Source organism: Salvelinus sp. IW2-2015, linkage group LG11 (assembly GCF_002910315.2).
Source record: "Salvelinus sp. IW2-2015 linkage group LG11, ASM291031v2, whole genome shotgun sequence".
Taxonomy (NCBI): domain Eukaryota; kingdom Metazoa; phylum Chordata; class Actinopteri; order Salmoniformes; family Salmonidae; genus Salvelinus; species Salvelinus sp. IW2-2015.
Window position 1 is genome coordinate 2,499,075 of NC_036851.1, and position 25,820 is coordinate 2,524,894.

General features: G+C 40.9%; 1 protein-coding gene across 1 annotated transcript; it reads right to left on the minus strand.

Moving 5' to 3' along the window:
- Nucleotides 1-9,905: 9,905 nt before the first annotated feature.
- LOC111969660 (protein TMEPAI-like) lies at nt 9,906-21,869 on the minus strand. Its single transcript, XM_023995822.2, has 3 exons — nt 21,772-21,869; nt 17,058-21,016; nt 9,906-15,924 (listed from the first exon to the last, which is right to left on the minus strand). Exons 1-2 carry the CDS (start codon nt 21,778-21,780, stop codon nt 20,414-20,416), a joined length of 612 nt encoding a protein of 203 aa, XP_023851590.1. The 5' UTR covers nt 21,781-21,869; the 3' UTR covers nt 9,906-15,924; nt 17,058-20,413.
- Nucleotides 21,870-25,820: the final 3,951 nt, after the last annotated feature.

The following is a 25,820-nucleotide window of genomic DNA, read 5'->3' on the forward strand; positions in this document are numbered from 1 at the left end:
ATGAATCGCTTACCTTAGATAATCTTCGGATGTTTGCACTCACCGAGACTCCCAGTTACACAATAAATGTTATTTTCTTCGATAAATATTACTTTTATCAAAAAAAACGCCATTTGGGTTGCGCGTTATGTTGAGAACTACAGCCTCGTTCCGGTCCTGAAAGGAAGATGAAAATGTCCAAACGTATCAGATTAAAAAAATTACTAATATTAATAATTTTTCCCTGGAAAACGGGGTGCCCCTCTCTCGCTCGCAGGAAATATTCAGAGGACACCTGACTACTTTTGAAAGATCTCGCTCATTTTTCAAAATAAAAGCCTGAAACTATGTCTAAAGCCTGGTCACAGCCTGAGGAAACCATTGGAAAAGGAATCTGGTTAATTCCCCTTTAAATGGAGGTTAGACGGGCCAGGGAACACAGATTTTTTTTTAAATATATAAAATATCCACTTCTGGGATACATTTTCTCAGGTTTTTGCTTGCAGAATAAGTATTGTTATACTCACAGACAATATTTTGACAGTTTTGGAAACTTTGGAGTGTTTTCTATCCTAATCTGTAAATATGCATATATATGCATATTCTACGATCTGGGCCAGAGAAAATGTCCGTTTACGTTGGGCACGTTATTTAAAAAAATATATATATATTCTGACCCCTAGCGCTAAGAAGTTAACATCCACATCGAACAGTGAGATTGGGCGATAGGACCTGCAGGAGAGAGGGTCTTTATTATTTTTCAATATAAATGAACTGGAGGCTTGTGTTAAGGTTTGAAGGAGAGAGACTGATTCAGAGGATTCAATAAACATATTATTCAAGAGCGGGTCTAATTTATACAGAAACGTCTTATAAAATTATATTGGGTATCCATCTGGTCCAGGACATTTACCACCTTGCATTGCATGTGCCACCTCCAAAATCTCTTCCATGGGGATAGGTTCCTCCAATTSAAGTTTGGAGACTGAATCAATTGTTGGGACAGTTAAAGTTGTCATGAKTGTCCGCAAGAATCCAAATAGGTCAGATCAGGTTTGCAATGAAAAACTTAAATCAGACCTCCTTTTACCCTAGAGGGGAAAGTAAATAACTAGGAGGGGTTAACAACTCACGCCCTGTTGTAAATCAAGGCAGAAGATTCCGGTCTGCACTCAAGATTCACSAAAGGAATGAGCTTTGTTTCAACAGACTTTTTCCAGCTGAAACTCTAACACGTTCAAAAGCGAATACCGGAACAATAGTTCTAACATAGAACATGGGGAATGGTCAGAGGCGATCTATAGAACACTAATGTAATTTTGTTTGTTATTTTGTGATTTTGTTATAAAGTAAATACTGTAACTTGGAAAGTATACCCACTGCATGTATGAAGTTTCCATACTATGCGTTGTGCATGTAAAATGAAAATGATGAACGTGTTTTTGTTAAGAGAGGGATGTGATTTGAGAAGCTATAAGAGATAATTGTTTTTATAACTTTGCACAGTAAGTAGTCACCATCCCTGAGTGAGGTCAGAGAGCGTATCAGCCTGCCAAAACCACCCCTTTCCTGCAAACTGTATAAATGATGYGTTAAGAAATTAACATACCATACCAGAAAGACGTGAAGCTGCAGCTGCACGTTTAAATTGGTTTGAACTTTGCATCTCAACACGAGGTGGAGACGATAAACTCCCCTCCTGGACAATCACTGGTATGGCTGATTAGTTGTCCTAAGTAAAGTATCTTRGAAAGCGAATTTAAGTAGGACCATCCTGTTACTCTGTCAAACCATCGATACGGCTGGCTAGCCTATCTTCAAAGAAACCTCTTCAAGAGTGAATGAAAGGAAAGTCAACTCTGTAGTTCTGTTCAGGACTACATGACAAGTCACCGGACACCGGACAACTACAGAGAAGGTTGGAACCATTTTGGACAATTAAAGCCTTACAAGATTGCCGTGAAAATCCAACTCCCTTTCCAAGGCTGTCCTGTTCACCGAGAGAGATCCACGGCAAACCCAGGCATTTTACGTAAATACAATCATGATTTCTTACTCAAAGCAGGAGGTGGTTCATGTGCAAAGTATATGGTTACTGTAGGTGAGTATTTTCTGAKTGTACCAATGTTAAGTGTCAATGTCCCTCTCTCTCCCTCTCTCATCTCTTCTTTAACATGCAGCCATGTTGTTGTCATTCCGCTAGGGACCTGTTTTCAGCGTATTACGTCTCCAGTCAATAACTGATGCAAAGTGTGTGTGTTTATCCTGTGTTCCCATTTAATTAGCTAGTAAATAAATAATTAAACCAATTTGAGTAGTACTGAATCAAAAGTAAGGCTCGGGTTTTTGCAGATGGAAGGAGGTTATGACTGTTCAGAATGATGATTTGATTTGAGGTTATGATTAATTAATAAGTTGACTGTTTATAGATGTGATAGGTAAAGACCTTTTAGAGTTTAATTCAGGAGATAGTAACTCTTTAAATATCCACTCTCGTGGTGCTCCAGATCCTAATGAGTTAATTGTTACATGATTAATTTAATCGGGTAACAATTAAACATAGTTAGTTAATTAGATAAACAATAGTCTTCAGATTAATGTTAAAGTCAAGTCACGACAGAGTATTTAAAAAATGTATCAAAAGCCGAGGGGTCAGCAGACTGTTTCCGAAGTGTATAAACAGTCSTTAAACTTGTTACTCATTAGGTGGGGATCTATTGTTGCACCTGTAGGCGTTTGAATGATGTGTTGAGCAGAGGAAGACTGGTGAAGTGGATGAGAAAGCAATTTACTTGCCTTGTCACCATACTCATAGTGAGTATGTTGCGACTTAAGCAGCTGTTCCTCAATTTGGCCTGTTGACAAGGTATCGAATTCAGCTTGTAAAGAAAGACGATCCCTGTACACATTCGGGGATGGTGAGGTAGCGTAAGTATTGTCTAAATGCAAAATACTAATTGTCAGTTCAGAGTCTCTTTTAAAAAAAAATTTGCTTTCAAAACTAGTATATTTTAATATTTTATTCATTTTATTTAACAGTTATTTAACTAGGCAAGTCAGTTAAAAACAAATTCTTATTTACAATGGCGGCCTAMCCCGGCCAAGCCCTAACCCAGACGACGCTGGGCCYATTGTGRGCCACCCAATCACGGCCAGTTGTGATACAGCCTGGAATCAAACTAGGGTCTGTAGTGAGGCCTCTAGCACTGAGATGCAGTGCCTTAGATCGCTCTGCCACTCATATGACATGATTTGATCTCTAATGTAGGCCTTAAACTGAAACGTTGGGATGTCGTTAGTAGCTATAAAAACATAAWTCTGAGCAGTCACAAAACATTKATCAGACKGCAAGCGCYTATTAAAACGCCAAGGTMCACGAGGCTTAGTCCCACCAGCAAACAATAGCTCTAAAGTCAGAAGGGTGTTTTTTTTCACCTTCATTTAAACAGGTAGGCTAGTTGAGAACAAGTTCTCATTTGCAACTGCAACCTGGCCAAAGATAAAAGCAAAGCAGTGCGCACACAAAACAACACAGAGTTACACATGGAATAAACAAACATACAGTCAATAAAACAACAGAAAAAGTCTATATACAGTGTGTGCAAAAGAGGTAAGATAAGGGAGGTAAGGCAATAAATAGGCCATTGTGGCGAAATAATTACAATTTAGCAATTAACACTGGAGTGATAGATGTGTAGAAGATGAATGTGCAAGTAGAGATACTGGGGTGAGAAGGAGCAAAAAATATATATAACAGTATGGGGATGGGGTAGTTGGGTGGGCTATTTACAGAGGGCTATGTACAGGTGCAGTGATCTGTGAGCTGCTCTGACAGCTGGTGCTTAAAGTTGTGAGTGAGATATGAGTCTCCAGCTTCAGTGATTTTTGCAATTGTTCCAGTCATTGGCAGCAGAGAACTGGAAGGAAAGGCGGCCAAAGTAGGAATTGGCTTTGGGGGTGATCAGTGAAATATACCTGCTGGAGCGTGTGCTACGGGTGGGTGCTGCTATGGTTACCAGTGAGCTGAGATAAGGCGGGGTTTTACCTAGCAAAGACTTATAGATGACCTGGAGCCAGTGGGTTTGGCGACGAATATGAAGCGAGGCCCAGCCAACGAGAGCATACAAGTCGCAGTGGTGGGTAGTATATGGGGCTTTGGTGGACAAAACGGATGGCACTGTGATAGACTGCATCCAACTTTCTGAGTAGAGTGTTGGAGGCTATTTTGTAAATGACATCGCCGAAGGCGAGGATCGGTAGGATAGTCAGTTTTACGAGGGTATGTTTGGCAGCAAGAGTGAAGGATGCTTTGTTGCGAAATAGGAAGACGATTCTAGATTTAATTTTGGATTGGAGATGCTTAATGTGAGTCTGGAAGGAGAGTTACCAGTCTAACCAGACACCTAGGTATTTGTTGTTGTCCACATATTCTAAGTCAGAACCATCCAGAGTAGTGATGCTGGACGGGCGGGCAGGTGCGGGCAGCGATCGGTTGAAGAGGATGCATTTAGTTTTARTTGCATTTAAGAGCAGTTGGAGGCCACGGAAGGAGAGTTGAATGGCATTGAAGCTCGTCTGGAGGCTAGTTAACACAGTGTCTAAAGAAGGGCCAGAAGTATACAGAATGGTGTCGTCTGCGTAGAGGTGGATCAGAGAATCACTAGCGACATCATTGATGTATACAGAGAAAAGAGTCTGCCCGAGAATTGAACCCTGTGGCACCCCCATAGAGACTGCCAGAGGACAACATGCCCTCCGATTTGACACACTGAATTTTGCCTGAGAAGGTGTTGGTGTACCAGATGAGGCAGTAATTTGAGAAACCAAGGCTGTTGAGTCTGCCAATAAGAATGTGGTGATTGACAGAGTCGAAAGCCTTGGCCAGGTCTGTGAATACAGCTGCACAGTACTGTCTCTTATCGATCTTAACAGTACCACCGGGAAACTAAAATCCACAGAGCTATGAATGCAATGACTGACAGTCCATGATATCAAAATGATAGTTTTAAACAGATTTTGAAGCTATARATTTTATTTACAAAGACTCAAATGACAACAAAAAAATTAACAATGGAAGTATACAACTTTTGATTTAGGGTTACGATGTGTAAGTTATAGCCTTTAAGAATCAATGGTATATTGTCAATTGAAATAGCCAGAAACAGGATTGTGAATTTGAATATGCTGGAGGTTTATATGCTTCAGTGTAGCTGTAACTGCTAGAGTTTGTCAGGTTAAAGTTACATTTCAGCAAAATTAAATATTTAGACATCAAATCAAAATGTATTTGTCTCATACACGTGTTTAGCAGATGTTATTGCAGGTGTAGCAAAATGCTTGTGTTTCTAGCTSCAACAGTGCAGTAATATCTAACAAGTAATATCTAACAATACACACAATCTAAAGTAAAATAGTGGAATTGCGAATATATAAATATTTGAATGAGCAATGTCAGAGCGGTATAGACTAAGATACAGTTGAATAGGACAATAGGATACAGTATATGAAATGAGTAATGCAAAATATGTAAACATTATTAAAGTGACTAGTGTTCCAATTATTAAAGTGGGCAGTGATTTCAAGTCTATATATATAGGGCAGAAGCCTCTAATGTGCTAGTGATGGCTATTTAACAGTCTGATGGCTGTTTTTCAGTCTGTCAGTCCCAGCTTTGATGCACCTGTACTATCTCGCCTTCTGGATGATAACGGGGTGAAAAGGCAGTGGCTCGGGTGGTTGTTGTCCTTGATTATATTTTTTGCCTTCCTGTGACATTGGGTGCTGTAGATGTCCTGGGGGGCAGGTAGTTTGACCCCGATGATCCGTTGGGCAGACTGRACCACCCTCTGGAGAGCCCGCGGTTGCGTGCGTTGCAGTTGCCATACCAGGCAGTGATACAGCCCGACAGGATGGTCTCAATTGTGCATCTGTAAAYGTTTGTGAGGGTTTTAGGTGCCAAGCCAAATTTCTTCAGTCTCCTGAGGTTGAAGAGGTGCTGTTGCGCCTTCTTCACCACACTATGAGGGTGGACCATTTCACTTTGTCAGTGATGTGTACGGCGAGGAACTTGAYGCTTTCCACCTTCTCCACTGCGGTCCTGTCGATGGGGGGATGCTTAGGGGGGTGCTCCCTCTGGTGTTTCCTGAAGTCCACCATCGGCTCCTTTGTTTTGTTGACGTTGGGTGAGAGGTTATTTTCCTGGCACTACACTCCCAGGGCCCTCACTTCCTCCCTGTAGCTGTCTCGTCATTGTTGTTAATCAGGCCTACTACTGTTGTGTAGTCAGCAAACTTGAAGATTGAATTGGAGGTGTGCGTGGCCACGGAGTCATGAGTGAACAGGGAGTACAGGCGGGGGCTGAGCACACATCCTTGTGGGGCCCCAGTATTGAGGATCAGCGAAGTGGAGGTGTTGTTTCCTACCTTCACCACGTGGGACGGCCCGTCAGAAAGGTTCAGACCCAGGGCCTCAAGCTTAATGATGAGTTTGGAGGGTACTATGGTGTTGAATGCTAAGCTATAGTCAATGAACAGCATTCTTACATAGGTATCCCTCTTGTCTAGATGGGATAGAGCAGTGTGCAGTGCAATGGTGATTGCATTGTCTGTGGATCTGTTGGGGCGGTAAGCAAATTGAAGTGGGTCTAGGGTGTTAGGTAAGGTAGAGATGAAATGATCCTTGACTAGTCTCTCAAAGCACTTCATGACAGAAGAGAGTGCTATGGGACAATTGTCATTTAGTTTAGTTACCTTTGCTCTCTTTGTTTGGTTGGCTGGGGAGTAGGGGCTACAGGTCAATTTGGAATATAGAATTAGTATCCAACTAGTCCTCAGTCTCTGTGTAGGCTACTGTGTGTGGTCTATTTATAATAATACATTATAAAAGCCTACCTACCTCCTGTTGGATACTGAGTGTTAATGCCTACACCAGAGAGGAAGAGGCAAAACGAGAGGGATAACTGTGCCCAAAATCTGTCTTCTCCAGCAGGTGGCGTTTAAAACAAATGTTCCGCTTACCAATCAACCAGTTTTTGTATGGTCAATGAGAGTCAAATTTTGTAAACAATAAATGTAATCGCTTATTTGCCAAGTGTGGCTTACTTAATCAAATATACGTTTCGTTATGCTTAAGTTGTTACGAGTGTACTGATATAAGTAGGACACGTGACATCCCGGAAACTTATCACACTTGTATCTACCCTCTCATTGGCTAGAATGGTCCCACCTGATCTTGCTTCCTCCCGACTGGCTTTTCATTGTTGGAGCGGCCAATGGTGTATCTGGTCAACATAATGGATCATCTGTATCTACACAAGCATGGTGGGAAAGCTGCAGTGGAGTAATGCTTCAACAAATGTGTATGACTGCCATCTTGTGGTAGTAAATGTTCTCATTTTAGTCATTTAGCAGACACTCTTATCCAGAGTTAGTCATCTTTGAAGATAGCTACAGTCGGTGAGACAACCACATACCACAGAAAAGACAAGTGTGCACGTATTTTTTTGTAGTATTTACAATCACTATTAAATGAGCAAGACTTTAATTAAACAGGTTGAGTAAAGGACTTTACTCATATTCTATAGCCTCTAAACAGTGAATTGCAACCTGAGAAATTGTCAGCCCATAAGAATAATTTAAGAATTCTTATATGGGTACTCCTGCAACATGTAGCAAGAACCATAACTGCTATATGTCTTAAATTAAGTAGGGCACATTCATACACAGCCATAATATAAGAACCATATGTTTTCCTTATGATGTCACATGTACAGTGAGCTCCAAAAGTATTGGAACAGTGATAACTTAGTTATTGTTTTGGCTCTGTACTCCAGCACTTTGGATTTGAAATGATACAATGACTATGAGGTTAAATGTGTCACTCTCCTAATACTTTTTGACCTCACTGTATTTGACAAACATAGGAATTGCGTAATAATCATATATGTTGTGTTTTCTTATAGAAAGCCATACTCATAGGATTTACTTTATAAAAATGTATGTCAATTCTTTCCATAAGGGAGGTTGTACATTGACATTATGCCTCATAAGAAATTGTGTAGTTGTGGACTAATGTCTGTATTTTACTCTTCATGGTCAGTGATGTGAAAGTGAGAGAGTAAAAAGACAAGCAGACAGTTTTTATAAAATGTTTTTATTAGTTTAATTGGGGTATAATTGAAATGTGTCAGATTCATAGCATGTTCTGTAATATACATTGTCTCTTGTTCTTATCAAATATAGATACAAACCCACCAACACTTTAAGGATCCAATATACAGTACCAGTCAAAAGTTTGGACACACCTACTCATTCAAGGGTTTTTCTTAATTTTTTWAAACTATTTTCTACATTGTAGAATAATAGTGAAGACATCAGAACTATGAAATAACACATATGGAATTATGTAGTAACCAATATATTTTAGCGTCTTCAAAGTAGCCAGCCTTTGCCTTGATGACAGCTTTGCACACTCTTGGCATTCTCTCAACCAGCTTCACCTGGAATGCTTTTCCAACAGTCTTGAAGGAGTTCCCACATATACTGAGCACTAGTTGGCTGCTTTTCCTTCACTCTGCAGTCCAACTCATCCCAAACCATCTCAATTGGGTTGAGGTTGGGTGATTGGGAAGGCCAGCTCATCTGATACAGCACTCCATCACTCTCCTTGGTCAAATAGCCCTTACACAGCCTGGAGGTGTGGTGGTTCATTGTCCTGTTGAAAAACAAATGATAGTCCCACTAAGCACAACCCAGATGGGATGGCATATCGCTGCATAATGCTGTGGTAGCCATGCTGGTTACGTGTGCCTTGAATTCTAAATAAATAATTTACAGTGTCACCAGTAAAGCAACCCTACACCATCACACCTCCTCCTCCATGCTTCACGTGGGAACCACACATGCAGAGATCATCCGTTCACCTACTGTGCATCTCACAAAGACACAGCGGTTGGAACCAAAAATCTCAAATTTGGACTCATCAGACCAAAGACCGGTCTAATGTTCATTGCTCATGTTATCTTGGCCCAAGCAAGTCTCTTCTTATTATTGGTGTCCTTTAGTAGTGGTTTCTTAGCAGCAAAAAGTTATTGAAATTTTCCAGATTGACTGACCTTCATGTCTTAAAGTAATGATGGACTTAGTCTTTTACCAAATAGGCCTATCTTCTGGATACCACCCCTCCCTTGTCACAACGCAATTGATTGGCTCAAAGAAGGAAATAAATTCCACAAATTCACTTTTAACAAGGCACACCTGTTAATTGAAATGACAACCTTATGAAGCTGGTTGAGAGTATGCCAAGAGTGTGCAAAGTTGTCATCAAGGCAAAGGGTGGCTACTTTGAAGAATCTCAAATATAAAATATATTTTGATTTGTTTAACTCTTTTTTGGTTCCTACATGATTCCATATGTGTTATTTCATAGTTTTGATGTCTTCACTATTAWTCTACAATGWAGAAAATAGTAAAAAATAAAGGAAACCCTGGAATAAGAAGGTGTACTCAAACTTTTGACTGGTACTGTATATTAAAATAAACAATGTTGATACACGTAAGCAATTATTGTCGACAATTGTAGGACCTATATATTTACTGCAATACATCTCGGCATGGAGCTTGTTATAGAATAGAACTGATTTTATATTGACAGTATTACCTCTTCATCAGTACACAAAGCGTTATAACAAAACAAGCACCAGGATCGTCCATTTTTCTGTACAGTTAATAAGTTGCTTAAGAGTTTTATAAATATGCTTATACTGCAACCTTATGTTTAAAAAAAAAATCAATCATCACTCGTGTAAAAAAAAAAAAAGTATTTATATTTTTAAAAGTCGCAAAGCAACACTGATTTGAAGGGCGAAACAAACAAAGCAACAGAACAGTTAAAAACTGTCAAAACAAAGGAAAAGAGCCCAGTCCAAAAGATTCTGGTTAGGTTTATTCCTTCTTTGAAAATGCCTTTTTTRCCCACACTGAAACCCTCAACAGTAACTTTTTGAAAGAAATAATGCAAATAACAATCTAAAACAGATGATTAAGTACATTTTTTTTTAAATAATGCAGTAGAGGGACATGTATTGTATACTAGTACAAGTTCTGTTTGCTATGTTCCACTGTATATTCATAGAGGTGTGCCCTTAGGAACCTGTCCATCCCACGCATCTCCCTTTTGGTTTACTTTAGTGCTTCAAGTCTGACATTTACTCTTATCGGTATGTATGCAGTGGAGTTGGAAATGATCATCTTATGATAGAACAGGGAGTCAATTCTTTATTGTATTTTTTTGGTATTGCAAATAAGAAGGGCGATTTGTTTCATGTGAAAAAGCAAAATAATCCAGAGCCCCAAAAAATGGCACTATAACGCATTACAAAAAAAGTCTCAACCACAGAAGGCACACATCTAGAACTGAGCATGTGGTGGAGAAGGGAATCTATCGTGATTTGGGTATGCAGACCATTGGGTAATATGGCAGATTTGAACCCAGTCAGGTCCACTCTACAGTGTCAATATTAGGACAGCCTCAATCGCTGCTGTCCTAATATGGACACCGTACTACTCACACTGGCCAAGGAGACTGTAGTTGGAAGGGTGGAGGAAGGTAAATAAAGTTCTTACCCAGGGTGATGCCTCTACACCTGACCCCATCTGGTTTCTCCTCGTACTCATTTTCAAAATGGCGCCCCCAAAAGCTAGAGGAACATTTTCCACATTAAAAACTACAGAGCATYTTGACGACAACTTAAGGGTGAATAGTAGCAAAGGCATCATTCTGGCACCTGATCGATCACCTAATAGTACTTCCCATCAACTCTACCAGTTTGACTTAAGTGCAGAAACTTGTGGTCCTGGATACATTGAAACAAAGTGATGCCCAACCTAGTTTGGGCCATTGTCTCCAAAGCCTTACTCACTATGGTAGACAGTATTGCTTGTGAAGACACCTGGTGGTCACACCATGGAATACATGTTCTGTTATTCATTTGCGAGTTATACAGCAAAACCATCATACACATGTACAATGAATTGGAGCAAAATGTATAACCATTTTTTTTTTTTTTACAACAACATAGAAAACAATCATTACATTTCTCCAAGTTAAACAACGACTACATTATCAAAAGGCAAAGATTAGGTATATTGCAACGCTCTCCTTGACACCTCTATCAACATTATCATGATTGTTATCATCAACTATAAGTCTCTGTCAATATGTGAGTCAGTCTAGGGCCAGTCTAGGCAGATTGATAGTACAGACGGAGCCCAATCTGTCAGCACAGGCAGGCACACAAACACTGAACATTTTCAATGGGACCGACAGCCAGCCTATGGCAGCACAAGCGGGTCTGTGTGGGACTCCCTCATTGAACACAGGCATCTCTATGGAACAGGAAGAGCTCATTACAGACAGGGAACGGGGGTGATCGAGTCAACCCTAAAGGCACACCATTTGAAATCTTTGGGATTATCTGTTTTGTCTGAGTGGTTCTGGTTTGCTTTCATCTGAGCACCCGGTCTAGAGGGTACAGTTCATTAGCGGGGCAAGGCAGCGTACATTACCAACACAAACAAACATGTTATGGGAGAATGAAAAACATTGGATCTCGCAATGACTTAAATTTCTCTATGAAGTGCATTGTATTAGCAGATATGTTGAAAAGTTAAGTTCTGAGGAAAAAGTTGCTCTTTACTTGATGCAACTTGACATGATACCCACATTATGTTGTTTTCATTAACATTCCTTCATGTCTGTCGTCATTATCCATGACATTTCATTTCAAGTGCCGAAAAAAGGTTGTTGTAATGAACAGTCATGCAATGTTACGACGGGCATAATGCCAAGTGTTATGTCAAGATTACAAAGCAGTATGGTTTGGTATGCCAATAGTGGGTCCTCCTTCTTCGTTTCTAATGGGTCAATTCCCACCCTGCCTGCATAGTTATCAGTCAGCACTGGTTTCCCTGAAGAAAAGACTGGAATCCAACCAGGAAACCTACACAAGCTCCCCTGAGGTCATCAAACTGCATCATGAGATGTCACCAGGGGTGAGAAGTCAAAGAGCCACGCCCCTTAGATCAATCCTTTAGCTGCTTGCTTATGAGGGGTCAGACATTTTTCTTTTGATTTAGGTATTTGTCCTCAAATTGAATGTAAAGATACAGTACAAAATAAATTAAGCAGGGCCAATGGGAAGAAAGCGAGAGGGGCGAGCGGACAGCCTTGTCTGGTGTTTTTTTCCCGTCGACATCTGTCCTCTCTTCCCTCCCTCTCTCTTCTTTGCTGTGATACCAGCTTCAGTTGGGACACCTTGCAGTTTGAGTCTTGCCTCGGACGAAGAAGTTGAATCATGTCAATAGAGAAGTGCGACCAATGCTGACAGAGGGAGATTGTGTCTCTCTCCTTCTTAATTAAAGTGCTAAGAGATGCCTGTTGGAGAGAAGCCCAGACAGTAGGCGGATGTGTCCAGCGTACAGTTGCCTGCTAATCTCTCTCCCTCTCCCTTTCTTTTCCTATCCTCACTACCTCTCTCCCTCAGCGTCTTGGGGCAATTTCACCCTACTTCTGGTCAGACCATCTGGGCTCTCTGCAGATAAAGGACTCAAACTGGAGTTTAAAGGTATGATGGCTCTGTCATTCATGATCACACATGTACACAAAACTCCAGGAACCTCATTTATAAACATTGTGCGTGTACAAAATATGCATGCGCCAGTTTTCACGCAAAAGTTGGCATTCATAAAAACTGACCTTGACAATTGAATGTGCTTATTCTCCCACAAACTCTAGACCATGGGTAAGCYCAGTTTTTAGTGGTTGAAGTATTGCATTGCAAGAAGGCAAATGTACCCTAGTAGCCTTGTGCAAATTGGGAATATATAATGACTTATTCATAACAAAAAAACAGGTAGCTAAATATAATAATAAGATGCAATCATTTGCTGTTAGTGAGAAGAGCAAAATTCAATTTTTTTCATCTTTGCATTCTAAAATAATTTGAAATCTATTTCCGATTATTCATTCAGTTTCCATGATAATCGCAGAATAAATTCCTCACCTTTTCTGACTGTGATGGTTTCATGCTAGCGAAATAGCCTATAGGTCTACAACAAGATAGGATGGGCTACCATTCGTCCCATCTCTCATTTAATTGGACCACTTCATAATAGTAAAAAGATAAGCTTCCGGTATTTGAAATATTTTGCTCTATTCGATCTGATGTGCAGTTTAACGGTAGAAGAAGGCTCACCATTTCCATTGACGTTTGAATACTACGTCTGAATACTGTAATGTCAAATTTCTCGAGCAGCCTAAACAATATTTTATTTGTAAAAATGATGCATAATATCATAACGACTGCACCTTTTCTGGCCATGATAGTTCATATTCCCGAAGTAGCAATACAACAAACGACCATGCACATCTCTCATTTAATTGGGCCTATTAGAAAGGCTATTATCATTTCATTTTTTTATACGTTTTTGCTCAATGCAGCCGAAATGGAGTGCAGTTTATAACATACAGTAGAATTTAACAGGTGAACAGACAGTTGATCTTTTGCATTGAAGTGTGTAGGCTACCACTGTAAGTAGACCTACTGTAATTTAAATGTTTTTCCGAATTCGTGGACAGTGCATCACATGTAGGTTCGTGCGAAAGTAAATGCAAAACATTATTGAATAAAAACGATCTGTTTACAAGTCCACAACAATTTGCAATTGTTTTTGTGGTTCAGAAATGGTCAAACAGCAAATGTCACTGGAAAAAAAAGACATTTTGACAACACCTCCAAAGACATTTGATCAAGTTCACAAATGTATATTTCCTTTAGATATAATGTATTGGCCTAATTTCAATAKTACCAAATTATACAGCAAATAAGGCTATTATTGTCACGATAAAAGGTGAATGATGAGTGTTATTCAGGCGCAGTTATAATGCTCAATTCACATGTGGACAGTTTTTTTCGACAGGTCTGATTTTTAATGGGAAACATGAGCATGCATGTATGGCGTGCTCCAAGTGTATACATTTATTTATTTTTCTTCCAGAAATAGAGCACGCAGCTATTGAGAGTAAAATATACGCAACGGTTATAAATGAGGCCCCACGTTTCCTTGACAATAGAGGTGAATTTTTATTTCTCGTTCCATTTCATTATAATAAAAAATAGTGCAATTCTTTTGAACAATTAGGCTATATAAATAACTCTAAAATTGCCATTTTTAAGTTAGTTTATTTGTTTCCATATATGTGTAAATATATATATACACATATATATATATACACATATATACACGCATATATATACACACATATAAGATATATATAATATATATATATATACACCATACAAATACATATATAATATATATATATATATATATAGTTTGAAGTCGGAAGTTTGCATACACTTTGGTTGGAGTCATTAAAACTCGTTTTTCAACCACTCCACAAATGTCTTGTTAACAAACTATAGTTTTAGCATGTTGGTTAGGAATCACTTTGTGCATGACACAAGTAATTTTTCCAACAATTGTTTTCAGACAGATTATTTCACTTATAATTCACTGTATCACAATTCCAGTGGGTCAGAAGCTTACATACACTAAYTTGACTGTGCCTTTAAACAGSTTGGTGTTCTTCGGCTTGCAGGRCTCCCCCTTTTTCCTCCAAACATAACAATGGTCATTATGGCCAAACAGTTCTATTTTTGTTTCATCAGACCACAGGACATTTCTCCAAAAAGTACGATCTTTGTCCCCATGTGCAGTTGCAAACCGTAGTCTGGCTTGTTTATGACAGTTTTGGAGCAGTGGCTTCTRCCTTGCTGAGCGGCCTTTCAGGTTATGTCGATATAGTGCTCGTTTTACTGTGGATATAGATACTTTTGTACCTGTTTCCTCCAGCATCTTCACAAGGTCCTTTGCTGTTGTTCTGGGATTGATTTGCACTTTTCACACCAAAGTACGTTCATCTCTAAGAGACAGAACGCGTCTCCTTTCTGAGCGGTATGACGGCTGCGTGTTCCCATGGTGTTTATACTTGCGTACTATTGTTTGTACAGATGAACGTGGTACCTTCAGGCATTTGGAAATTGCTCCCAAGGATGAACCAGACTTGAATTATAAGTGAAATAATATGTCTGTAAACAATTGTTGGGCAAATTACTTGTGTCATGCACAAAGTAGATGTCCTAACCAACTTGCCAAAACTATAGTTTGTTAACAAGAAACTTGTGGAGTGGTTGAAAAACAAGTTTTAATGACTCCAACCTAAGTGTATGTAAACTTCCGACTTCAACTGTATACACACAGTGCCAGTCAAAAGTTTGGACACACCTACTCATTCAAGGGTTTTTCTTTATTTTTAATATTTTCTACATTGTGGAATACTAGTGAAGACTTCAAAACTATGAAATAACACATATGGAGTCATTTAGAAAGCAAAAAAGTGTTACAAGAAATCTAAATATATTTTAGATTCTTCAAAGTAGTTACACCTTGATGACAGCTTTGCACACGCTTTGCTTTCTCTCAATCAGCTTCACCTGGAATGCTTTTCCAACAGTCTTGAAGGAGTTCCCACATATGCTGAGCACTAGTTGGCTGCTTTTCCTTCACCCTGCGGTCCAACTCATCCCAAACCATCTCAATTGGGTTGAGGGTGGGTGATTGTGGTCATCTGATGCAGCACTCCATCACTCTCCTTCTTGGTCAAATAGCCTTTACACAGCCTGGAGGTGTGGTGGGTCATTGTCCTGTTGAAAAACAAATGATAGTCCCACTAAGTGCAAACCAGATGGGGTGGCGTATCACTGCAGAATGCTGTGGTAGGCATGCTGGTTAAGTGTGCCTTGAATTCTAAATACATTACTGACAGTGTCACCAGCAAAGAACCCCTACACCATCACACCTCCTCCTCCATGCTTCACCTCCATGCCTCCATGGCCTCCAAACTGCTTCTTTAAACACTAGTAAAACCAAATGCATGCTTTTCAACCGTTCGCTGCCTGCACCCGCACGCCCGACTAGCATCACCACCCTGGACGGTTCCGACCTAGAATATGTGGACATCTATAAGTACCTAGGTGTCTGGCTAGACTGCAAACTCTCCTTCCAGCCTCATATCAAACATCTCCAATCCAAAATCAAATCAAGAATCGGCTTTCTATTCCGCAACAAAGCCTCCTTCACTTCACGCCGCCAAACTTACCCTGTAAAACTGACTATCCTACCGATCCTCGACTTCGGCGATGTCATCTACAAAATAGCTTCCAATACTCTACTCAGCAAACTGATGCAGTTTATCACAGTGCCATTCGTTTTGTTACTAAAGCACCTTATACGACCCACCACTGCGACCTGTTGCCCTAGTCGGCTGGCCCTCGCTACATGTTCGTCGTCAGACCCACTGGCTCCAGGTCATCTACAAGGCTATTGCTAGGTAAAGTGCCGCCTTATCTCAGTTCACTGGTCACGATGGCTACACCCACCCGCAGCACACGCGCTCCAGCAGGTGTATCTCACTGATCATCCCTAAGCCAAACCTCATTTGGACGCCTTTCTTCCAGTTCTCTGCTGCCTGCGACTGGAACGAATTGCAAAAATCTCTGAAGTTGGAGACTTTTTATCTCCCTCAACAACTTTAAAATCTGCTATCCGAGCAGCTAACCGATCGCTGCAGCTGTACATAGTCCATCTGTAAACTACCCCCCAATTTACCTACCTCACCCCATACTGCTTTTATTTATTTACTTTTCTGCTCTTTTGCACACCAGTACTCTTCTTGCACATGATCATCTGATGATTTACACTCCAGTGTTAATCTGCATTGCAATTTTCGATTTTTGCCTACCTCATGCCTTTTGCACACATTGTAATATAGATTCTCTTTTTTTTTCTACCATGTTATTGACTTGTTTATTGTTTACTCCTGTATAACTCTGTGTTGTCTGTTCACACTGCTATGCTTTATCTTGGCCAGGTCGCAGTTGCAAATGAGAACTTGTTCTCAACTAGCCTACCTGGTAAATAAAGGTGAAAAAAAAAAAAAAAAAAAAAACATGTGGGAACCACAACACACGGAGATCATCTGTTCACCTACTCTGCGTCTCACAAAGACACGGCTGTTTGATACGCAAATCTCAAATTTCGACTCATCAGACCAAAGGACAGATTTCCACCTAATGTCCATGCTTGTGTTTCTTGGTCCAAGCAAGTCTCTTCTTATTATTGGTGTCTTTTAGTAGTGGTTTAATTGCAGCAATCGACCATGAAGGCCTGATTCACACAGTCTCCTCTGAACAGTTGATGTTGAGATGTGTCTGTTACTTGAACTCTGTGAAGCATTTATTTGGGCTGCAATTGCTGAGGCTGGTAACTCTAATGAACTTATCCTCTGCAGCAGAGCTAACTCTGGGTCTTCTTTCCTGTGGCGGTCCTAATGAGAGGCAGTTTCATCATAGCGCTTGATGGTTTCTGCGACTGCACAGCACCCCTACCTTGGCACAACACAACTGATAGGCTCAAACGCATTAAGGAAAGAAATTCCACAAATTAACTTTTAACAAGGCACACCTGTTAATTAAAATCTATTCCAGGAGACTACCTCATGAAGCTGGTTCAGAGAATGCCAAGAGTGTGCAAAGCTGTTATCAAGGCAAAGGTCGGCTACTTTGAAGAATCTCAAATATAAAACATATGTCGTTTTTTTGAACACTTTTTGGGTTACTACATGATTCCATATKTGTTATTTCATAGTTTTGATGTCTTCACTATTATTCTACGATGTAGAAAATAGTAAAAAATAAAGAAAAACCTTTGAATGAGTAGGTGTGTCCAAACTTTTGACTGGTACTGTTTATAGAACACACACACACACACATACATTGATACATATATAGTCATGTCTAAAATGATTGGCACATTTGATAAAGATGAGCAAAAACCTTACTAAAATAAATACTGCAAATACTGCGCTATATTGTATGCTACCAAAAAGTTGGGAAATTACATTATTTTATACTAATACAATAGCTCAGAGATGCAAGATAGGTGTCAAAATTATTTTCCCCCTGTTTTATGAGATTGGAGAACACATTGGGAGGGATCTTAGACCATTCCTCCATACAGAATCTTTAGAGATCCTTGATATATCTTGCCTGCGCTTATGGACTGCCCTCTTATTCAAACCATAGATTTCAATGGGGTTCAAGTCCGGAGACTTTTAATTTCCATTGTAAAATGTTGATTTTCTGGTCAATTAACTACTTCTCTGTAGATTTTGATGTGTGCTTGGGGTTATTGTCTTGCTTGAATGTCCACTTGCGGCCAAGTTAACGTCAAAGGCCCGCCACCATATATTACAGTAGGAATGAGGTTATTTTCTGTATATGCATCCTTCTCTCAACGCCAAACCACCACTGGTGTGCATGGCCAAAGAGTTCTATTTTCATGTCATCTGACCATAGCACAGGTACCAATCTGTGCCAATGCCATTTAGAAAATTCCAGGCGTTTACATTTGTCGATTGCTTTCAATAAAGGCTTTTTTTCTAGCAACCCTTCCCAAAGACATATTGGCATGGAAGTGGCGTATAATTGTAGATGCGACCAAGTTTTGTAATTCTCCAATTTTGGCCTTTAGATTGTTCACTGCCTCCTAAGCCATCTTCCTCACTGTGCATGGGGWCAAGATACACATGCATCCAATACCAGGCAAGTTGACCATTGCTCCAGTGGTTTTAAACTCCTTAATTGTTTCCCTAATAGTGGTAGGTGGTATATTTGTTTTTTGTGTGCTTATTCTTTTGTACCCATTGCCTGATTTATGAAGGTCAACAACCATTTGTCTCTTTTCATTTGTGAGTTCTTTGCCTTTCCCCATGGTGATAGATGACAATGGGATTTTACATGCATGTTACCTCATTTTTATACCCCGGTGAAACAGGAATTCATGGAAGGCCATAATAAAATTCCTTAAACTGAGATTAATTTTAAAAAGTAGAATGATATTACAGATAAAATGTTGTTTGTTTTTACTTATAAGAATCTGTAGGGTGCCAAAAAGTACTTTCTCTTTCTCTGAGCAATTGTATTAGTATAAAATAACCAAATCTTTTTTTTTAGCATACAATAAATAATTATTGTATTATTTATTTTATACAGTCTTTTTTGCTTATCTTTATCAGGGTGCCAATAATTTGTATATGTATAGATAGCACAATGTTAAACACGTTTGAGTTGGCACACCAACAGATTATCGTTTTTACCTTTTCTTCTAGAGCAGACAAAACATTTTTAAAAAAACGTATTTTTATCTTTAGAATCCATTTGTTTACAAAAATARCGCCGCTCTCCTCTCTTATGATACATATTGCAGATTGATTTTCTTTTTCTCCAGATAAACAGTCTTGAATCTTGTGCAAACATCTCTTTAAAAAAGATCATAATAAAAAAACAAGAAGAGTATTCGCACACAGGAACTCCTGAACTTCTCTGGCCAAAGACACACAGACAGTACTAAACTCAAATAGACAAAGAACTAAAGTACAGTACTAACCTCAGATGGGTCCAGATAGTACGATGGATATATATCACTTCAGTGGGCACAGTGCTGAACTCAATTGACCCAGACTCAGGACTCTACTCCAGTACTCATGTTGACACACATGGCCTGACATCACAAACCCAGTCAGCTGTCAATCATGTGTTTCCATAGATGCCAACGTTGACCACCGCACCCTCTGATGCGGATTGATGAGGAGCGACGGGGATCTGTCTGGCAGTGAGGCTAACTGGGTCATGAGCTGAGAGGCTAACTCGGGCTAACGTATGAATCTAAATCTTGGAACCCGTGAGAGCCTGAACCTGTCAACCTGTTACAAGAGTGCTATCAAGGCCCTCCCTGTACAAGCCAGGTACACAGACAGTATTCAAAGCCAGAAAGGGGTTAGGGGGAGGCTCAATAAAATAACCATCTGCATCTCAAAAAAAGGAAGACCTGGTCATTCTGAAAGACTCCCGGAGGAACTAAGGATAAACTACGAGGAGATAAGTAACTAGAAAATGATGCAGTTTGTTGTGAAGCCCAATGCAAAGGGACACAAAAACAAAATAAACCTAAATACTTGGAGAGAATATTGTTTTGTTTTGTTGTTTTTGCATTTGCCAGTACAGAAAAAAAGCTGAAAGCAAGGAAGAAAAACAAGTAAATATTTATACAACGTAAGTTTAGGGGTGACGGGTTTCAGTAAGACGGTGACCGTGGGTAAAGTTAAGAGGGGAGTGCAGTCCTTTGTCTTTGTGCGCCTGCCCCCCCTGCCACTGCATGTCGCCCTCTCCAACCCTGCTTGCCACCAACAGTTCAGCTAAAGTGCGCCGAGAAGGAGAAAGCAGCCTCGGAAACAACGCCCGAGACCAACACTGTCGTCACACCTGTTCAGGCGTCTGCTTCTCCTTTTTGTTGCGCACATTCCTGCTCTCCAGGCTGCCCAGGTGGGCCTGCTTGAGAATCCCGTGGAGTAGCAAGGACGGCGACGAGGGACCCGGGCCTCTTAACCCGACTCCACGCCCCGTGCCCCTGCTGCCACTGGAAGTCTGGTGGTGGTGCCTGGGTAGTGAAGAGGGGTGGTAGTAGTGCCCTATCACCTCGCTATAAGTTGGTGGTGCCCCTTCCACTCGGCTGGAGTAGGCCTGGGCAGCCGTGGCTACCGTGGTAGTGCTGACCCCGGGGTTGAGGCTGGGCGGTGGGCACAGGGAGGTGTCGAGGAGGTGGCTGTCGTAGACTGTGCGGTTGGGGGGCGCGCGCACCGACTCCCTGTTAAGCTCCATCTGCTGCTCGGGGTCGCGGAGCTGCAGAGTGCAGGGGCCCTGGTAGGGCGGAGGCTCTTCGCCGTCCGACAGCGAGATGGTGGGCGGCAGGTCAATGATGGGGTGGGGCAGGTAGGGGTAGGTGGGCTGGAAGCGGGCCAGACGCTCCCTCTGCAGATAGGAGGGGACGCGGTCCGGGGGACGCGTGGTGTACACCTGCTGCTGTAAGGGAGGAGGACAGGAAGAGTAGCACACACATTTATATTTGGTCATTCATATTCGTGAGGACAACACAACAAAAAGTTTAACAAGGTATTTCCAATGTCATCTCCTTGTTCAGAACCTTCTTTTATCCACAGTGACTTAGTGTGAGGGTATATTGATACAGCACCATTGTTGTCATTGCTATGCTATGAACATCAATAAACTCTCATAGCCTATCTGCTCTAATATCCAAGGACAAATCCATAATTAATTTCCGGACAAACACAAGTAGTGTTCCCAGGTTCCTGGGTAGGTTCTTCAAGTCTAGGGTAAGGGGCCAAATGGCACCCTATTCCCTATACAGTGCACTACTTTTGGGGCCCTGGTCAAAAGTAGTGCACTTTAAAGGGAATAAGGCCCAGACTAGGTCCCTGTGTTTAGGGATGACCCCTATAGACCTAAAGCAGGGGTGGGCAAATGTTTTGGCTCGAGGGCCACATCGGGATTTTGTAGTTGAACGGAGGGTGGCAAAGATTTTTTTGGTCACGATTTGTTAGTCAAAATCAATTTGCTGTCAGAAAATGTGCAGTTATTTATAAATATATAGGTCCATTATCATTTCTKCATTCTTACTATCTAGTTTTAGACGTTCAGGAGTGGCTTGGAATGTTTTTATTGCCCATTATAATCATTGCCCCCCCCAAAAGAAAAACTCCTGTGGGACAAATTGAACGGGCAGTAGTTTGCCCACTCCCACCCATAATCCACTTTACCTCGCTCATTCCACTGGCGTGCCCTGGGCCATCTGAGGACCACAGACTCCCGTCCTGTGAGAAAGAAAGAGACAGAGAGCATGTATCATGTCAATGGATACCATGTTGTGCCACTAGGTGGAGGTCTTCCCTTTCCAGCCAAAGAGCCAACCACAGAGCATAGGGTGGTGGAGTATGAGATTAATCCCTGTGCTTTCACAGAAGCAAATTCCAACACGCACACAACAAGAGAGAGAGGGAGAGAGGAGAGAAGACAGAGACGAGGACAGAGACAGAGACAGAGACAGAGAGAGAGAGAGAGAGAGAGAGAGAGAGAGAGAGAGAGAGAAGAGAGAGAGAGAGAGAGAGAGAGAGAGAGAGAGAGAGAGAGAGAGAGGGAGAAGCGCTCTGTCAGTCTATGACTCATACCTCCTCCTGCAGAGTAACAGAATCTGCAATAGCTCAAAGGGTTTGCTCAATTCCAAATTTGATTGAGAATGCTCATAAATTCCAAACATTTCATTGATTGAATCGAGCGTAAACAGGATACTAACTTGCAATTGAAATTAAGGAAAACAAATTGAGAGCTCTAGTGAAATTCAAATGCCTTCGGCTATGTCTACATTAGGTGTAAGCCTATGTATTGAAATATGTGAAATCCTAAGTTATTATATTATAAAGATTTAAAGTTTGTTCAATATGGGGACAAGATACATTCCGGATATGCATTAGTTCAGACCTCAAGTTGACCCTAAGCTTCAAAAGACCAAACGAATGAAGATGAATGGGGAAATATAATGTACTATTTCTAAGATGAGGTTAAAAATATTTGATACATTTTTCGGGAGTAATGATTATATTATTTGGTATCTTGAGTGTACCTGTCAGATTCCATGAACTCATGTGATGAGATATGAGTGGATTTATTGATTGCACGAATTAACTTCTTGTTCTGTCATTAAAACTAAAATCACGTCCTGTGGGGTGGGCACAATGCAATTTCTAATTAACTCCTGTAGTTGAATGGGAGTAATTCCACAATTCTGAATCAAACACAAACTGATAAACACACACGCATCTGCCCATATTCCACAGATAAGTCCCGTGATAGGTGATTCAGAAGCAACAGTATGTGTTTGTGTTGACCAGACAGCAGAATGCAGTATAGGTCTGGAACTCTCAGATACTGCACTGAGCCGATGTGGTAGACAATGTGGCAGACAACCCTTCCAGTGCCCTGCTTCAAAGAGAAACATAAGAAAGACACGACATCAAACACATTACTGGTATATATATACAGATCACTGAATTCCATGTCTGTTATGCAATGTGTGTTTGCATGGTATAAAAATGATGCTGCGTTTATCTGACATGGCTAGTCGGGGCTGCGACGATGTCCAGAAAGGACCCGTCTAGTGGGCTTTCTATTTCCAAGTAGAAAGATGTGGTTTTAGTTATTATAATTTATGCCTGTTTGTGTGTGAGGCTGAAAGTATTCACTGTCTGTGTGAGTAATGCTGTAAAGTAAAGTCATTCCTGGTTGGTGTGAGGCGTAAGTCTACCCTAGTCTGTATGATAGACTTGCAAATTTGTCTCAAGCCGGTCAGGGTAGAGTACTCAGAGGCAGTGGTACGTGGCTGCGCGGTGCGTGTCCCGTGGACATGAAGGAGCGTTCGACAAGGCGGTAGTGGTGGCAGGCAGGATCACTACACGATCACCATCATACACAAAACGATACAGGATCTGGCAAAACTCCAAACGGTAGAAGACGACAGAGAGAGGGGGGACAAGGTTAAACAGTGGAAGACTTTCGATTGCAATCACTAAGCTTCATCAAAATCTCAATTTTGGAGCCAGAGACCAAGTGACGATATAAGAATGACACATTGCACAGTTTTTGGGAAAGGGTATTTGGGAAGTTGGGAGATGGTAATTGAAGGTCATGACGACTTAATCCGGTGTTACGAAAAGCAACTAGCATAGCAACTAGCATAGCATAGCACACTAACTCGTTTTTACTGAGGTCATGCAATAAAATGCAAATTAATTACTTAAAAATCATACAATGTGATTTTCTGGATTTTTGTTTTAGATTCCTCTCTCAAGTTGAAGTGTACCTATGATAAAAATTACAGACCTCTACATGCTTTGTAAGTAGGAAAACCTGCAAAATCGGCAGTGTATCAAATACTTGTTCTCCCCACTGTATGTCAGCCTTCCGCATCTGTGGTGGAAGGTGGCAGAGCTAGAGTGGTGTTTTTTATCCCGAAAATCCCGAAAAATCAGTCGAACGGTTTTGGCTACAAACTAATATCACCCCACTATGGAAAGTTGAGACTCTCACGAACACGGTGCTGTTTTCCGGGATCTACGACCCCTACAAGCGTCACGGGACTCGTCAGAAGTTGGTACAGCCGATGTGCCGACTTCTGTCTGTAGAATCCGCACGGTTTGGGCTACAGACTAGAATGACCCCACCATGGAAAGCGGAGACTCACAAGCACGTACATGTCGGTTGTTTTGCTCTATGACCCCCAAAAAGCTTCAGAAGACTCGTCTGTAGACAACCCAGTATCGGTTTCAAAAATGTATGGAAGTAAGGCATATGGGTAAATCATTTATAAAAACTATTTCCTGAGCTTTCTTATATTTATTTATCAGACACTTCAAAATATACTTCCTTTTGAAAAAAAAATGGACTGACTATCTGTTATGCCATATATGAATATGTTATTCAACCCATTTCTATGGCTAATAATAGCAGTAAGGCCAAATTCAATGTTTCATTAAATATATATACTGTACATACACTGAGTGTACAAAACATTAAGAACACCTTCCTAATATTGAGTTGCCCCCCCCTTTGCCCTCAGAACATCCTCAATTCGTCGGGCATGGACTCTACAAGGTTACGAGGTGTCGCAAACGTTTCGCAGTGATGCTGGCTCGTGTTGATTTCAATGCTTCCCACAAGTTTGTCAGGTTGGCTGGATGTCCTGTGGATGATGGACCATTCTTGATAACACACGGGAAACTGTTGAGCGTGAATAACCCAGCAGAGTTGCAGTTCTTGACACAAACCATACCCCGTTCACCCTCTGAATGGCACATATACACAATCTATGTCTCAATTGTCTCAAATCTTAAAAATCCTTCTTTAAACCTGTCTCCTTCCCTCCATCTACACTGATTGAAGTGGATTTAACAGGTGACATCAATAAGGGATCATAGCTTTCACCTGCATTTACCTGGTAAGTCTATGTCATGGAAAGAGCAGGTGTCCTTAATGTTTTTTACACTTGGTATGACCATCTTAAAACAATTCCTTATGTTAGCTTTGCAGACTCTAGGGCAGGGATGGGCAACTGGCCCGCAGATCAATTTCCAAAGGGGGGGGGGGGGGACGGGACTCAGTCAGAGTCTCCACTTAATGTGGAAAATTAGACTAGTAGTGCATCAGCAGTTGTTTTCTTATGTCAGTCACTGACAGTCACTCAATGAGCCTATGTCAGCAACAACAAAAAAAGACTGATAAGTTAGTCTAGCGGCCAGCTATCTAAACTTGTAGTAATCATGGTTGAATTACTGACCGGGGGCCCCCATTGATTTTGTTAGTCACTCTCACACAGATATCATATTAAAAACTGCAAACATTTATCCATACCTACTGGCAAAATGTTTAGATTTGCTGCAAATTTGCTTTAAACTGCAACATTTTCTCTATACCCCATGGCAAAATATGGAGAAACGTGATTTTTTTAAAGATTTTTTGCTTAGGACCGGCTCTGACTACATGTGGGTATGGATGTGGATACGCAGACCCGCGAGCCACTGCAGCCCCCCCATGACTTGAGTTCAGATTCTTTGAGGCCCCCCACCCCTATCAAAGTTGCCCATCCCTGCTCTAGGGGGTACAACATCATCACAATGACATGAAACACATTTCAAGTATAATTTATGACAGGTATGATGTTATTGATCTGACAACCTATACTGTCATCATGATTATCAATAGTAATGGCGCCTGAGGGGATGGCTGCCATTTTACAGGCTCCTAACCAACTGTACTA